This window comes from Cottoperca gobio, chromosome 13 (genome assembly GCF_900634415.1).
Source record: "Cottoperca gobio chromosome 13, fCotGob3.1, whole genome shotgun sequence".
Lineage (NCBI taxonomy): Eukaryota > Metazoa > Chordata > Actinopteri > Perciformes > Bovichtidae > Cottoperca > Cottoperca gobio.
In genome coordinates this window covers 335351-351887 of record NC_041367.1, presented here as the reverse complement: position 1 = coordinate 351887, position 16537 = coordinate 335351, and the positions used below count along the sequence as shown (strand labels likewise).

The 16537-nt window shown below is 47.3% G+C and overlaps 1 protein-coding gene across 1 annotated transcript in view; it reads left to right on the top strand.

The window, feature by feature from the left end:
• Positions 1-7: 7 nt before the first annotated feature.
• The window catches only part of LOC115017853 (segment polarity protein dishevelled homolog DVL-3-like), a 17372-nt gene continuing 842 nt past the window's right edge, over positions 8-16537 (top strand). The window contains exons 1-8 of the mRNA XM_029446565.1: positions 8-130; positions 217-293; positions 675-742; positions 855-935; positions 1016-1150; positions 7584-7751; positions 10820-11011; positions 16524-16537. The exon at positions 16524-16537 is cut by the window's right edge and continues 842 nt beyond it. Of these exons, the coding sequence (XP_029302425.1) occupies positions 71-130; positions 217-293; positions 675-742; positions 855-935; positions 1016-1150; positions 7584-7751; positions 10820-11011; positions 16524-16537 (795 nt within the window). The 5' untranslated portion in view covers positions 8-70. The remainder of the gene's footprint in view (positions 131-216; positions 294-674; positions 743-854; positions 936-1015; positions 1151-7583; positions 7752-10819; positions 11012-16523) is intronic.

Sequence of the window (16537 nt, the reverse complement as noted above, 5' to 3'; positions counted from 1 at the left end):
CTTTCTGGGTATCAGTATAGTTGGTCAGAGTAACGACAGAGGAGATGGAGGAATTTATATTGGCTCCATCATGAAGGGCGGAGCGGTGGCAGCAGACGGACGTATCGAGCCTGGAGACATGTTACTGCAGGTACTACCGATACTACTACGATACTACTAATACTACTACTACTACCGATACTACTGTTAGTAATAAACATTTGTCCTGTCTGGAAGGTGAACGACATCAACTTTGAGAACATGAGTAACGACGACGCTGTCCGAGTCCTGAGAGAGATCGTTCACAAACCAGGGTAGACTTCTAATATTACTATTACTGCTAAGAATTCTATAGGGATCCTAAAAACTGAGTCAGCGTTATGAGTCCTAAACCCTGACATGAGTCAGCGTTATGAGTCCTAAACCCTGACATGAGTCAGCGTTATGAGTCCTAAACCCTGACATGAGTCGGCGTTATGAGTTCTAAAACCTGACATGATGGTTAAAAACATCACGCCGAACATTAGTCTGCCTTTAGCTTATTATTTTCTGCAGTTATCCAAAAACAATGGAAAAATCACATTGGTCTTTTTGTGGAGGAACCCAGGGCAGGGTTGGACTACAAAAATATTATGTAACATATTGTTATCTTGTTATTTATGTACCTGTCTGTGTGTCTTACTGTCTGTGTGTAGTCCGGTCACCTTAACTGTGGCAAAGTGTTGGGATCCAAACCCACGAGGCTGCTTCACACTGCCAAGGAGTGAGTCAATATCTTTTAATTCTCCAGATCCTCATTACCTCTATTCATTCCCTCCCTATGCTAATGTTAAATGCCTGTTGTCCTCCGTCTTTCCGTCCCACGTCCCTCGAAGGTGAGCCGGTACGTCCAATCGACCCGGCAGCCTGGGTGTCGCACACCGCCGCCATGACGGGGAGACTCCCCCCACACTACGGTGAGACTCCCATCTGCCACTGCAGCCTCCATCTGTACATCCAATCACGACTCAACATTAACCTGCCGGTGTTTTTTCAGGCGTCCATGAAGAAAACCATCTCAGCATCCACAGCGAGATGACAGCTGTTGTCAAGGCGATGGCCAATCGCGAGTCGGGCTTGGAGGTACGGGACCGGATGTGGCTGAAGATCACCATCCCTAACGCCTTCATTGGTAAGAAGACCCTCACCCTTCATCAGTAGGAAGTCTCTAACCCTTCATCAGTAAGGAGACCCTCACCCTTCATCAGGAAGGAGACCCTCACCCTTCATTAGTAAGGAGACCCTCACCCTTCATCAGTAAAAGACCCTCACCCTTCATTAGTAAGGAGACCTCACCCTTCATCAGTAAGAAAACCCTCACCCTTCATAGTAAGAAGACCCTCACCCTTCATTAGTAAGGAGACTCTCACCCTTCTCCGGTAAGGAGACCCTCACCCTTCATCAGTAAGGAGACCCTCACCCTTCATCAGTAAGGAAACCCTCACCCTTCATCAGTAGGAAGTCTCTAACCCTTGATCAGGAGGGAGACCCTCACCCTTCATTAGTAAGGACACCTTCACCCTTCATCAGTAAGAAGACCTTCACCCTTTATCAGTAGGAAGTCTCTAACCCTTCATCAGTAAGGAGACCCTCATCCTTCATCGGTAAGAAGACCCTCACCCTTCATCGGCAAGGAGACCCTCACCCTCATTAGTAAGGACACCCTCACCCTTCAACAGTAAGACCTTCACCCTTTATCAGTAGGAAGTCTCTACCCTTCATCAGTAAGGAGACCCTCACCCTTCATCGGTAAGAAGACCCTCACCCTTCATCGGTAAGAAGACCCTCACCCTTCATCGGTAAGGAGACCCTCACCCTTCATTAGTAAGGACACCCTCACCCTTCAACAGTAAGAAGACCTTCACCCTTTCTCAGTAGGAAGTCTCTAACCCTTCATCAGTAAGGAGATCCTCACCCTTCAACAGTAAGAAGACCTTCACACTTTATCAGTAGGAAGTCTCTAACCCTTCATCAGTAAGGAGACCCTCACCCTTCATCGGTAAGAAGACCCTCACCCTTCATCGGTAAGGAGAACCTCACCCTTCATTAGTAAGGACACCCTCACCCTTCAACAGTAAGAAGACCTTCACCCTTTATCAGTAAGGAGACTCTAACCATTCATCAGTAAGAAGACCCTCACCCTTCATCGGTAAGAAGACCCTCACCCTTCATCGGTAAGGAGACCCTCACCCTTCATTAGTAAGGAGACCCTCACCCTTCATCAGTAAGAAAACCCTCACCCTTCATTAGTAAGAAGACCCTCACCCTTCATTAGTAAGGAGACTCTCACCCTTCTCCGGTAAGGAGACCCTCACCCTTCATCAGTAAGGAGACCCTCACCCTTCATCAGTAAGGAAACCCTCACCCTTCATCAGTAGGAAGTCTCTAACCCTTGATCAGGAGGGAGACCCTCACCCTTCATTAGTAAGGGACACCTTCACCCTTCATCAGTAAGAAGACCTTCACCCTTTATCAGTAGGAAGTCTCTAACCCTTCATCAGTAAGGAGACCCTCATCCTTCATCGGTAAGAAGACGCTCACCCTTCATCGGCAAGGAGACCCTCACCCTTCATTAGTAAGGACACCCTCACCCTTCAACAGTAAGAAGACCTTCACCCTTTATCAGTAGGAAGTCTCTAACCCTTCATCAGTAAGGAGACCCTCACCCTTCATCGGTAAGAAGACCCTCACCCTTCATCGGTAAGGAGAACCTCACCCTTCATTAGTAAGGACACCCTCACCTTCATCAGTAAGAAGACCTTCACCCTTTATCAGTAGGAAGTCTCTAACCCTTCATCAGTAAGGAGACCCTCACCCTTCATCGGTAAGAAGCCCTCACCCTTCATCGGTAAGAAGACCCTCACCCTTCATCGGTAAGGAGACCCTCACCCTTCATTAGTAAGGACACCCTCACCCTTCATCGGTAAGAAGGCCCTCACCCTTCATCGGTAAGGAGACCCTCACCCTTCATTAGTAAGGACACCCTCACCCTTCAACAGTAAGAAGACCTTCACCCTTTATCAGTAGGAAGTCTCTAACCCTTCATCAGTAAGGAGACCCTCACCCTTCATCGGTAAGAAGACCCTCACCCTTCATCGGTAAGGAGAACCTCACCCTTCATTAGTAAGGACACCCTCACCCTTCATCAGTAAGAAGACCTTCACCCTTTATCAGTAGGAAGTCTTTAACCCTTCAAAACGACTTCATGAAAGAAAGGGAAAGGAAAGGAGAGACCCTGCCCGGAGGAAGCCCGGGGCCCCCCGTTTGGAGCCAGGCCCAGAGGGAGGGCCCAACAGCGAGCGCCTGGTGGCCGGGTTTTGCCACGGAGCCCGGTCGGGCACAGCCCGAAGAAGCTACGTGGTGCCTCCCATCCATCCATCCTGTGGGCCCACCACTCATGGGAAAAACCGCTGGGGTCGGGTGCGCTGTCACATGGGTGGCAGTGATGGTCAGGGACCTCGACGGACCAGACCCGGGCAGCAGAGGCTGGCTCTGGGGACGTGGAACGTCACCTCTCTGTGGGGGAAGGAGCCGGAACTAGTGCGGGAGGTGGATCGCTACCAGTTGGATCTGGTGGGGCTTACCTCCACGCACAGTCTTGGCTCTGGAACCGTACTCCTGGATAGGGGTTAGGACTCTATTCTTCTCCGGAGTTTCCCAAGGTGTGAGGCGTCGGGCCGGGGTGGGGATACTCACTAGCCCCCAGCTGAGCGCCGCTACGTTGGAGTTTATCCCGGTGGACGAGAGGGTCGCCTCCCTACGCCTTCGGGTTATGGGGGGGAAAACTCTGACTGTTGTTTGTGCCTATGCCCCAAACCGCAGTTCTGAGTATTCGGCCTTCTTGGAGACCCTGAATGGAGCCCTGCAGGGGGCTCCAGTAGGGGACTCCATAGTCTTTGCTGGGAGACTTCAACGCACACGTGGGAAACGATGGAGACACCTGGAGAGGCGTGATTGGGAGGAAGGGCCTCCCTGATCTAAACCCGAACGGTCGTTTGTTGTTGGACTTCTGTGCTAGCCATGGAATGGCCATAACAAACACCATGTTCGAACATAAGGATGCTCATAAGTGCACGTGGTACCAGAGCACCCTAGGCCAAAGGTCAATGATCAATTTCGTAATCGTATCATCTGATCTGAGGCCGCATGTTTTGGACACTCGGGTGAAGAGAGGGGCGGAGCTGTCGACTGATCACCATCTGGTGGTGAGTTGGATCAAGGGGTGGGGGAAGACTCTGGACAGACCTGGTAAACCCAAACGGGTAGTGCGGGTGAACTGGGAACGTCTGGAGGAAGCCCCTGTCCTGGGGATCTTTAACTCACACCTCCGGCGGAGCTTTTCAGCCATCCCTGTGGAGGTTGGGGGCATTGAACCTGAGTGGGCGATGTTCAAAACCTCTATTGCTGAAGCTGCGGTGATGAGCTGTGGTCTCAAGGTCTTAGGTGCCTCAAGGGGCGGTAACCCTCGAACACCGTGGTGGACTCCGGTGGTCAGGGAAGCCGTCCGACTGAAGAAGGAGTCCTTCCGGGTTATGTTATCCGGGAGGACTCCGGAAACAGTTGCAGGGTATCAAAGGACTAGAAGGGCGGCAGCTTCTGCCGTGTCAGAGGCAAAGCAGCGGGTGTGGGAGAAGTTCGGAGAAGCTATGGAGAAAGACTTTCGGTCGGCACCAAGGTGCTTCTGGAAAACCATCCGGCACCTCAGGAGGGGGAAGCGAGGAACCATCCAAGCTGTGTACAGCAAGGGTGGGACCCTGCTGACTTCAACTGAGAAGGTTATCGGCCGGTGGAAGGAGCACTTTGAGGAACTCCTGAATCCGACTAACACGCCCTCTATGGTTGAGGCAGAGCTGGAAGCTGATGGGGGATTATCGTCAATTTCCCTGATGGAAGTCACTGAGGTAGTCAAACAACTCCACAGTGGCAAAGCCGCAGGGGTTGATGAGATCCGTCCAGAAATGCTGAAGGCTTTGGGTGTTGAGGGGCTGTCTTGGTTGACACGTCTCGTCAACATTGCGTGGAAGTCTGGGACAGTGCCTAGGGGTTGGCAGACCGGGGTGGTGGTTCCCCTATTTAAAAAGGGGGACCAGAGAGTGTGTGCCAACTACAGGGGTATCACACTTCTCAGCCTCCCTGGTAAAGTCTACTCCAAGGTACTGGAAAGGAGGGTTCGGCCGGTAGTCGAACCTCTGATTGAAGAGGAACAATGCGGATTCCGTCCTAGTCGTGGAACAACAGACCAACTCTTCACTCTCGCAAGGATCCTGGAGGGGGCCTGGGAGTACGCCCATCCGGTCTACATGTGTTTTGTGGATCTGGAGAAGGTGTATGACCGGGTCCCCCGGGTGATACTGTGGGAGGTGCTGCGGGAGTATGGGGTGAGGGGGTCACTTTTGAGGGCCATCCAATCCCTGTACGCCCAAAGCGAGAGTTGTGTCCAGATACTCGGCAGTAAGTCGGATTCGTTTCCCGTGAATGTTGGCCTCCGCCAGGGCTGCGCTTTATCACCAATCCTGTTCGTGATTTTCATGGATAGGATATCGAGGCGTAGTCGTGGAGGAGAGGGGTTGCAGTTCGGTGACCTGAGGATCTCATCGCTGCTCTTTGCAGATGATGTGGTCCTTATGGCATCATCGGTCTGTGACATTCAACAGTCACTGGATCGGTTCGCAGCCGAGTGTGAAGCGGTTGGGATGAGGATCAGCACCTCAAAATCTGAGGCCATGGCTCTCAGCAGGAAACCGGTGGATTGCCTACTCTGGGTAGGAAATGAGCCATTACCCCAAGTGAAGGAGTTCAAGTACCTCGGGGTCTTGTTCGCGAGTGAGGGGACAATGGAGCGAGAGATTGGCCGGAGAATCGGAGCAGCGAGGGCGGTATTACAGTCACTTTACCGCACCGTTGTGACGAAAAGAGAGCTGAGCCAGAAGGCAAAGCTCTCAATCTACCGGTCGATCTTCGTTCCTACCCTCACCTATGGTCATGAAGGCTGGGTCATGACCGAAAGAACGAGATCACGGGTACAAACGGCCGAAATGGGTTTTCTCAGACGGGTGGCTGGCGTCTCCCTTAGAGATAGGGTGAGAAGCTCAGCCATCCGTGAGAGACTCGGAGTAGAGCCGCTGCTCCTTTACGTTGAAAGGAGCCAGTTGAGGTGGTTCGGACATCTAGTAAGGATGCCACCTGGGCGCCTCCCTAGGGAGGTGTTCCAGGCACGTCCAGCTGGGAGGAGACCCCGGGGAAGACCCAGGACTCGGTGGAGAGATTATATCTCCTCACTGGCCTGGGAACGCCTCAGGATCCCCCAGTCGGAGCTGGAGGATGTGGCCCGGAGAAGGGAAGATTGGGGTTCCTTACTGGAGCTGCTGCCCCCGCGACCCGATCCCGGATAAGCGGTAGACGATGGATGGATGGACCCTCACCCTTCATCAGTAAGAAGACCTTCACCCTTTATCAGTAAGGAGACTCTCACCATTCATCAGTAAGGAGACCCTCACCCTTCATCGGTAAGGAGACCCTCACCCTTCATCGGTGGGAAGTCTCTAACCCTTCATCAGTAAGGAGACCCTCACCCTTCATCAGTAAGGAGACCCTCACCCTTCATCAGTCAGGAGACCCTCACCCTTCATCAGTAAGGAAACCCTCACCCTTCATCAGTAAGGAGACTCTCACCATTCATCAGTAAGAAGACCCTCACCCTTCATCAGTAAGGAGACCCTCACCCTTCATCGGTAAGGAGACCCTCACCCTTCATCAGAAATAAGTCTTTAACCCTTCATCAGGAGGGAGACCCTCACCCTTCATCAGTAAGAAGACTCTCACCCCTCACCCTTCATCAGTAAGGAGACACTGACCCTTCATCAGGAGGGAGACCCTCACCCTTCATCGTTATTGAGACCCTCACCTTTCATCAGTAAAAAGACTCTCACCCTTCATCGGTAAGGAGACCCTCACCCTTCATTAGTAAGAAGACCCTCACCCTTCATCAGTAAGGAGACCCTCACCCTTCATCGGTAAGGAGACCCTCACCCTTCATCAGAAATAAGTCTTTAACCCTTCATCAGGAGGGAGACCCTCACCCTTCATCAGTAAGAAGACTCTCACCCCTCACCCTTCATCAGTAAGGAGACACTGACCCTTCATCAGGAGGGAGACCCTCACCCTTCATCGTTATTGAGACCCTCACCCTTCATCAGTAAGGAGACCCTCATCCTTCATCGGTCAGACTGTACAATCACCACACCAAAACAGACTATTCCACCACTGTTGTGCAATTATCACTGCCATGTGCAATATTCCCTTTTACAATTTTTATCAACCACTTTGTACTTATACTATTTTTTATTCTATTTAATTATTGTGTACTCGCTACTTTACTTTATTGTTCTTTTCCTGTAACAAGGTACATTTCCCCGTTGTGGGACTAATAAAGTATTTCTGATTCTGATTCTGAGTCCTTCAAGAGCTGGAACATCAAACCTAAATAGAAATACATTAAAATGTCTTAATTTATCCGCCCAGTTCTACAAAGATCGTCGTCTAACTTCAGTTAATCTTCCGTCCAGGTTCAGATGTGGTGGACTGGCTCCACCGTAACGTGGAAGGCTTCACTGACCGCCGCGAGGCGCGCAAGTACGCAGGAAACCTGCTGAAGGCCGGTTACATCCGACACACCGTCAACAAGGTGACCTTCTCTGAACAGTGCTACTACGTGTTCGGAGACCTCTGTGGAGGTGAGACACACGTTAACAGAGTCTAGAAACTACAGTAATCACAGATTGTGGTGATAATTCTTTAGAAATACCAGGAAGTAAAGTGTGAAGTATTTGTGTACTAATCCCTGGTGTAATAAGTAATAACACCTGCTATATAAATACTGCTGTATAAGTACTAACACCTGATGTATAAGTACTAACAGCAGGTGTATAAGTACTAACAGCTGGTGTATAAGTACTAACAGCTGTTGTATAAGTACTAACACCTGATGTATAAGTACTAACACCTGCTGTATAAGTACTAACAGCTGGTGTATAAGTACTAACACCTGATGTATAAGTACTAACACCTGGTGTATAAGTACTAACACCTCGTGTATAAGTACTAATACTTGATGTATAAGTACTAACACCTGCTGTATAAGTACTAACACCTGATGTATAAGTACTAACACCTGGTGTATAAGTACTAACACCTGATGTATAAGTACTAACACCTGATGTATAAGTACTAACACCTGGTGTATAAGTACTAACACCTGGTGTATAAGTACTAACAGCTGGTGTATAAGTACTAACACCTGGTGTATAAGTACTAACACCTGATGTATAAGTACTAACAGCTGGTGTATAAGTACTAACACCTGGTGTATAAGTACTAACACCTGCTGTATAAGTACTAACAGCTGGTGTATAAGTACTAACACCTGATGTATAAGTACTAACACCTGCTGTATAAGTACTAACAGCTGGTGTATAAGTACTAACACCTGATGTATAAGTACTAACACCTGATGTATAAGTACTAACACCTGGTGTATAAGTACTAACACCTGATGTATAAGTACTAACACCTGATGTATAAGTACTAACACCTGGTGTATAAGTACTAACACTTGATGTATAAGTACTAACACCTACTGTATAAGTACTAACACCTGATGTATAAGTAGTAACACCTGGTGTATAAGTACTAACACCTGATGTATAAGTACTAACACCTGATGTATAAGTACTAACACCTGGTGTATAAGTACTAACACCTGGTGTATAAGTACTAACAGCTGGTGTATAAGTACTAACACCTGGTGTATAAGTACTAACACCTGATGTATAAGTACTAACAGCTGGTGTATAAGTACTAACACCTGGTGTATAAGTACTAACACCTGATGTATAAGTACTAACACCTGCTGTATAAGTACTAACACCTGGTGTATAAGTACTAACACCTGATGTATAAGTACTAACACCTGCTGTATAAGTACTAACAGCTGGTGTATAAGTACTAACACCTGATGTATAAGTACTAACACCTGATGTATAAGTACTAACACCTCGTGTATAAGTACTAACACCTGATGTATAAGTACTAACACCTGCTGTATAAGTACTAACACCTGATGTATAAGTACTAACACCTGGTGTATAAGTACTAACACCTGGTGTATAAGTACTAACACCTGGTGTATAAGTACTAACACCTGCTGTATAAGTACTAACAGCTGGTGTATAAGTACTAACACCTGATGTATAAGTACTAACACCTGGTGTATAAGTACTAACACCTCGTGTATAAGTACTAATACTTGATGTATAAGTACTAACACCTGCTGTATAAGTACTAACACCTGATGTATAAGTACTAACACCTGGTGTATAAGTACTAACACCTCGTGTATAAGTACTAATACTTGATGTATAAGTACTAACACCTGCTGTATAAGTACTAACACCTGATGTATAAGTACTAACACCTGGTGTATAAGTACTAACACCTGATGTATAAGTACTAACACCTGATGTATAAGTACTAACACCTGGTGTATAAGTACTAACACCTGGTGTATAAGTACTAACAGCTGGTGTATAAGTACTAACACCTGGTGTATAAGTACTAACAGCTGGTGTATAAGTACTAACAGCTGGTGTATAAGTACTAACACCTGGTGTATAAGTACTAACACCTGATGTATAAGTACTAACACCTGCTGTATAAGTACTAACAGCTGGTGTATAAGTACTAACACCTGATGTATAAGTACTAACACCTGCTGTATAAGTACTAACAGCTGGTGTATAAGTACTAACACCTGATGTATAAGTACTAACACCTGATGTATAAGTACTAACACCTGGTGTATAAGTACTAACACCTGATGTATAAGTACTAACACCTGGTGTATAAGTACTAACACCTGATGTATAAGTACTAACACCTGATGTATAAGTACTAACACCTGGTGTATAAGTACTAACACCTGGTGTATAAGTACTAACAGCTGGTGTATAAGTACTAACACCTGGTGTATAAGTACTAACACCTGATGTATAAGTACTAACAGCTGGTGTATAAGTACTAACACCTGGTGTATAAGTACTAACACCTGATGTATAAGTACTAACACCTGCTGTATAAGTACTAACAGCTGGTGTATAAGTACTAACACCTGATGTATAAGTACTAACACCTGCTGTATAAGTACTAACAGCTGGTGTATAAGTACTAACACCTGATGTATAAGTACTAACACCTGATGTATAAGTACTAACACCTGGTGTATAAGTACTAACACCTGATGTATAAGTACTAACACCTGATGTATAAGTACTAACACCTGGTGTATAAGTACTAACACTTGATGTATAAGTACTAACACCTGCTGTATAAGTACTAACACCTGATGTATAAGTAGTAACAGCTGGTGTATAAGTACTAACACCTGATGTATAAGTACTAACACCTGATGTATAAGTACTAACAGCTGGTGTATAAGTACTAACACCTGGTGTATAAGTACTAACACCTGATGTATAAGTACTAACACCTGCTGTATAAGTACTAACACCTGATGTATAAGTACTAACAGCTGGTGTATAAGTACTAACACCTGGTGTATAAGTACTAACACCTGCTGTCTAAGTACTAACACCTGATGTATAAGTACTAACAGCTGGTGTATAAGTACTAACACCTGGTGTATAAGTACTAACACCTGCTGTCTAAGTACTACAGTGTATAAGTACTAACGTTTATAAGTACTACAGAGTATAAGTACTAACACCTGTAATACTGCGTCTGTCAGACCTGGCTGTACTGACTCTGCTGGATCATGAGGTTTCCAGTCGAGGGGGATCAGACTGTGACCCGCTGGCTCCTTCAGGCCCCCAGAGGCCCCCGGTCTTCCCATATCAGTACCCCGGCCCTCATCCCTACAGCTCGCCTCACCCCCCCCATCCGCTGCCGGCCTGGGGAGCAGGAAGTCCGCACAGTGAAGGTGACGCAATACTTTGTCTTTACTCTTCTGTATGAGAGGCAGGCAGAAGGGAAACTTCAGAGGAACATTTTTATTTATTGTTGAATTTCGAGAATAAAGTTGAACTTTTAGTTTGCGCGCTAACGCTAGCAGTTTGATTCATTCTCAAATCAAAAATCAAATAAAATGTATTTATAAAGCCTAATATTGCTATTACTACTATTACAGTTCATTTAGCTGACGCTTTTGTCCAAAGCGATGTACAAAAAGTGCAAACAATCCTGGAGATACAACTCCGAACAGCAAGAATCTTGTAAGTACAATAGCTTCAAATAGGTACAATCGTATAAGTGAACACTGTTTTCAGATAGCCAGTTTGAAGTGCAACATACAGAAACAATAGAATACAAATTCAACTATTAGCTATAAATAAGCCAAACCAGATACAAGTACAACATACAAAGAACAGTTATTTTGTTTACTTCATTCGCCGAGGTGCAGTCGAAACAGGTGAGTGTTCAGTCTGCAGAAGGTGTGAAGACTTTCTGCTGTCCTGACATCAATGACATATTTGTCTCAGTGCTTACAGTCTGTACATAGGATCCCTCTGTCCTTAGACCCTCTGTCCTTACACCCTCTGTCCTCAGACCCTCTGTCCTTAGACCCTCTGTCCTCAGACCCTCTGTCCTTAGACCCTCTGTCCTCAGACCCTCTGTCCTTACATCCTCTGTCCTTAGACCCTCTGTCCTCAGACCCTCTGTCCTCAGACCCTCTGTCCTTAGACCCTCTGTCCTCAGACCCTCTGTCCTTAGACCCTCTGTCCTTAGACCCTCTGTCCTCACACCCTCTGTCCTTACATCCTCTGTCCTTAGACCCTCTGTCCTCAGACCCTCTGTCCTTAGACCCTCTGTCCTCACACCCTCTGTCCTTACATCCTCTGTCCTTAGACCCTCTGTCCTCAGACCCTCTGTCCTCAGACCCTCTGTCCTTAGACCCTCTGTCCTCAGACCCTCTGTCCTCACACCCTCTGTCCTTACATCCTCTGTCCTTAGACCCTCTGTCCTCAGACCCTCTGTCCTTAGACCCTCTGTCCTCACACCCTCTGTCCTTAGACCCTATGTCCTTACACCCTCTGTCCTCAGACCCTCTGTCCTTAGACCCTCTGTCCTCAGACCCTCTGTCCTTAGACCCTCTGTCCTCAGACCCTCTGTCCTTACATCCTCTGTCCTTAGACCCTCTGTCCTCAGACCCTCTGTCCTCAGACCCTCTGTCCTTAGACCCTCTGTCCTCAGACCCTCTGTCCTTAGACCCTCTGTCCTTAGACCCTCTGTCCTCACACCCTCTGTCCTTACATCCTCTGTCCTTAGACCCTCTGTCCTCAGACCCTCTGTCCTTAGACCCTCTGTCCTCACACCCTCTGTCCTTACATCCTCTGTCCTTAGACCCTCTGTCCTCAGACCCTCTGTCCTCAGACCCTCTGTCCTTAGACCCTCTGTCCTCAGACCCTCTGTCCTTACATCCTCTGTCCTTAGACCCTCTGTCCTCAGACCCTCTGTCCTCAGACCCTCTGTCCTTAGACCCTCTGTCCTCAGACCCTCTGTCCTTAGACCCTCTGTCCTTAGACCCTCTGTCCTCACACCCTCTGTCCTTACATCCTCTGTCCTTAGACCCTCTGTCCTCAGACCCTCTGTCCTTAGACCCTCTGTCCTCACACCCTCTGTCCTTACATCCTCTGTCCTTAGACCCTCTGTCCTCAGACCCTCTGTCCTCAGACCCTCTGTCCTTAGACCCTCTGTCCTCAGACCCTCTGTCCTCACACCCTCTGTCCTTACATCCTCTGTCCTTAGACCCTCTGTCCTCAGACCCTCTGTCCTTAGACCCTCTGTCCTCACACCCTCTGTCCTTAGACCCTATGTCCTTACACCCTCTGTCCTCAGACCCTCTGTCCTTAGACCCTCTGTCCTCAGACCCTCTGTCCTTAGACCCTCTGTCCTCAGACCCTCTGTCCTTACATCCTCTGTCCTTAGACCCTCTGTCCTCAGACCCTCTGTCCTCAGACCCTCTGTCCTTAGACCCTCTGTCCTCAGACCCTCTGTCCTTAGACCCTCTGTCCTTAGACCCTCTGTCCTCACACCCTCTGTCCTTACATCCTCTGTCCTTAGACCCTCTGTCCTCAGACCCTCTGTCCTTAGACCCTCTGTCCTCACACCCTCTGTCCTTACATCCTCTGTCCTTAGACCCTCTGTCCTCAGACCCTCTGTCCTCAGACCCTCTGTCCTTAGACCCTCTGTCCTCAGACCCTCTGTCCTCACACCCTCAGTCCTTACATCCTCTGTCCTTAGACCCTCTGTCCTCAGACCCTCTGTCCTTAGACCCTCTGTCCTCACACCCTCTGTCCTTAGACCCTATGTCCTCAGACCCTCTGTCCTCAGACCCTCTGTCCTTAGACCCTCTGTCCTCAGACCCTCTGTCCTCACACCCTCTGTCCTTACATCCTCTGTCCTTAGACCCTCTGTCCTCACACCCTCTGTCCTTACATCCTCTGTCCTTAGACCCTCTGTCCTCAGACCCTCTGTCCTTAGACCCTCTGTCCTCAGACCCTCTGTCCTTAGACCCTCTGTCCTTAGACCCTCTGTCCTCACACCCTCTGTCCTTACATCCTCTGTCCTTAGACCCTCTGTCCTCAGACCCTCTGTCCTTAGACCCTCTGTCCTCACACCCTCTGTCCTTACATCCTCTGTCCTTAGACCCTCTGTCCTCAGACCCTCTGTCCTCAGACCCTCTGTCCTTAGACCCTCTGTCCTCAGACCCTCTGTCCTTAGACCCTCTGTCCTCAGACCCTCTGTCCTCACACCCTCTGTCCTTACATCCTCTGTCCTTAGACCCTCTGTCCTCACACCCTCTGTCCTTAGACCCTATGTCCTCAGACCCTCTGTCCTCAGACCCTCTGTCCTTAGACCCTCTGTCCTCAGACCCTCTGTCCTCACACCCTCTGTCCTTAGACCCTCTGTCCTCACACCCTCTGTCCTTACATCCTCTGTCCTTAGACCCTCTGTCCTCAGACCCTCTGTCCTCAGACCCTCTGTCCTTAGACCCTCTGTCCTCAGACCCTCTGTCCTTAGACCCTCTGTCCTCAGACCCTCTGTCCTCACACCCTCTGTCCTTACATCCTCTGTCCTTAGACCCTCTGTCCTCACACCCTCTGTCCTTAGACCCTCTGTCCTCACACCCTCTGTCCTTAGACCCTATGTCCTCAGACCCTCTGTCCTTAGACCCTCTGTCCTTAGACCCTCTGTCCTCACACCCTCTGTCCTTACATCCTCTGTCCTTAGACCCTCTGTCCTCAGACCATCTGTCCTCACACCCTCTGTCCTTACATCCTCTGTCCTTAGACCCTCTGTCCTCACACCCTCTGTCCTTACATCCTCTGTCCTTAGACCCTCTGTCCTCAGACCATCTGTCCTCACACCCTCTGTCCTTACATCCTCTGTCCTTAGACCCTCTGTCCTCACACCCTCTGTCCTCAGACCCTCGCACAAGGAAAAACTTAAACCTAAAAGAAACCAACAATTAAAGAGGAAAAGCTCAGAGAGACTGAGGAGGACCCTCCAAGGACACACACACTGTGATAGATGTTGTGTGTGCACGATAAACAACATAGTACAAATACAACATCCATGTGACAGAACTGATGGTGTGATCGAATTTAAAAATCACCTATTTATCGCTCAGATAAATAGGACTTGAACCAGCTTAGTGCGGTTCCTTTTATGCCAACACAATGTTCCAGTCTCTGTAGTAGAATGTCATGATCAACAGTGTGGAAAGCAGCACTGAGGTCTAACAAGACAAGAACAGAGACAAGTCCTTTGTCTGATGCCATTAGGTCATTGGTAACTTTCACCAGTGCCGTCTCTGTGCTATGATGAACTCTAAATCCAGATTGAAAATCCTCAAATAAACTATTATTATGTAAAAAGTCACACAACTGTTTTGCGACTGCTTTCTCAAGGATCTTAGCGAGAAAGGGAAGGTTAGATATCGGCCTATAGTTGGCTAAAACCTCTGGATCAAGACCAGACTTTTTAAGAAGTGGTTTTATTACAGCTACTTTAAAGGATTGTGGTACGTAGCCAGATAATAGAGACAGGTTGATCATATTTAATAACGAGGTGTTAATTAAGGGTCAAACTTCTTTAAACAGTTTAGTTGGAATCGGGTCTAAAAGACAGGTTGATGCTTAGACGATGAGATTGTTGAAGTTAGTTGGTTAAGGTTGATTGGAGTAAAACAGTCGAGATATATTTCAGGAGTTACAGATGTTTTTAAGGTTCTGGAGGTTGAAGTTAAGTCGTTACTGATTGAGGTCAGGAGGAGGTTAATTTTGTCTCTAATAATTATAATTTTATGGTTAAAGAAGCTCATGAAGTCGTCACTACTGAGAGATATAGGAACAGAAGGCTCTGTAGAGCTGTGGCTCTCTGTCAGCCTCAGTGCTGAACAGAAACCTGGGGTTGTTCTTATGTTCTTCTATTAAGAAAGAGTAATAAGCTGCTATCCACATGTTCTCGATGGGTTTAAGTCAGGACTTTATGAAGGCTATTCTAAAACATTAATTCTAGCTTGATTTAACCTTCCTTTACCACTTTTGATGTGTGTTTGGGGTCATTGTCCTGTTGGAACACCCAACTGCAGCCAAGACCCAACCATCTGGCTGATGATTTTAGGTTCTCCTGAAGAATTTGGAGGTAATTCTTAATTCTTCATTATTCCATTTACTTTCTGTAAAGCACCAGTTCCATTGGCAGAAAAACAGGCCCAGAGCATAAATCCAGATTGAAAAACCTCAAATAAACTATTATTATGTAAAAAATCACACAACTGTTTTGCGACTGCTTTCTCAAGGATTTTAACTTTATTTTCAAAATGTCTACTTTATTCTTGATATGCAAAGAAAATTATAAAAAATCTTCCTCATTGTTTTCCTCATGCGTTGCCCTAAAACTCTTCCGCAGTCGTATCATTTTAAAACACCGCTGTTGTTTTCCTGATCAACACTGAGTGAATATCAGCTCCGACTCTGAGGGTGCGAGCAGCCGCGTTTACATTTATAATAACTATATACAATATAACTCGTGGCCGAGCGGTAGTTTGAACCTTGTCCCATGTAAACGGTGAGAGCGACTCTCTGGCTACGTTTCTTATACAAACTCTCAACTGACTTTTTGGGATGGATGGTAGGAAAATAAGAAACGAGGTCCACGGCGCGTTATCGCTTTTAATTATCCACCAGGATCCACCTTCTGGTTTCTTCACGGAAAGAAATTGTGAAAACATTTTGTCCAAATCGTCCAGCCCTAGCTTTGGTAGTTAAATATTAGATAAATAATCAAGTAAATTGTATTTATTTAAAGGATTTTAAATGCTGTAACAGGGAGGGACCCTTCTTCAGGACGGACAGGAAGTAGAACTTACTAATCATGTTGACAACATACTGTCATGAAACACCAACAGGATGTTTTAATGTGTGCAGGAAGTCACAGCAGC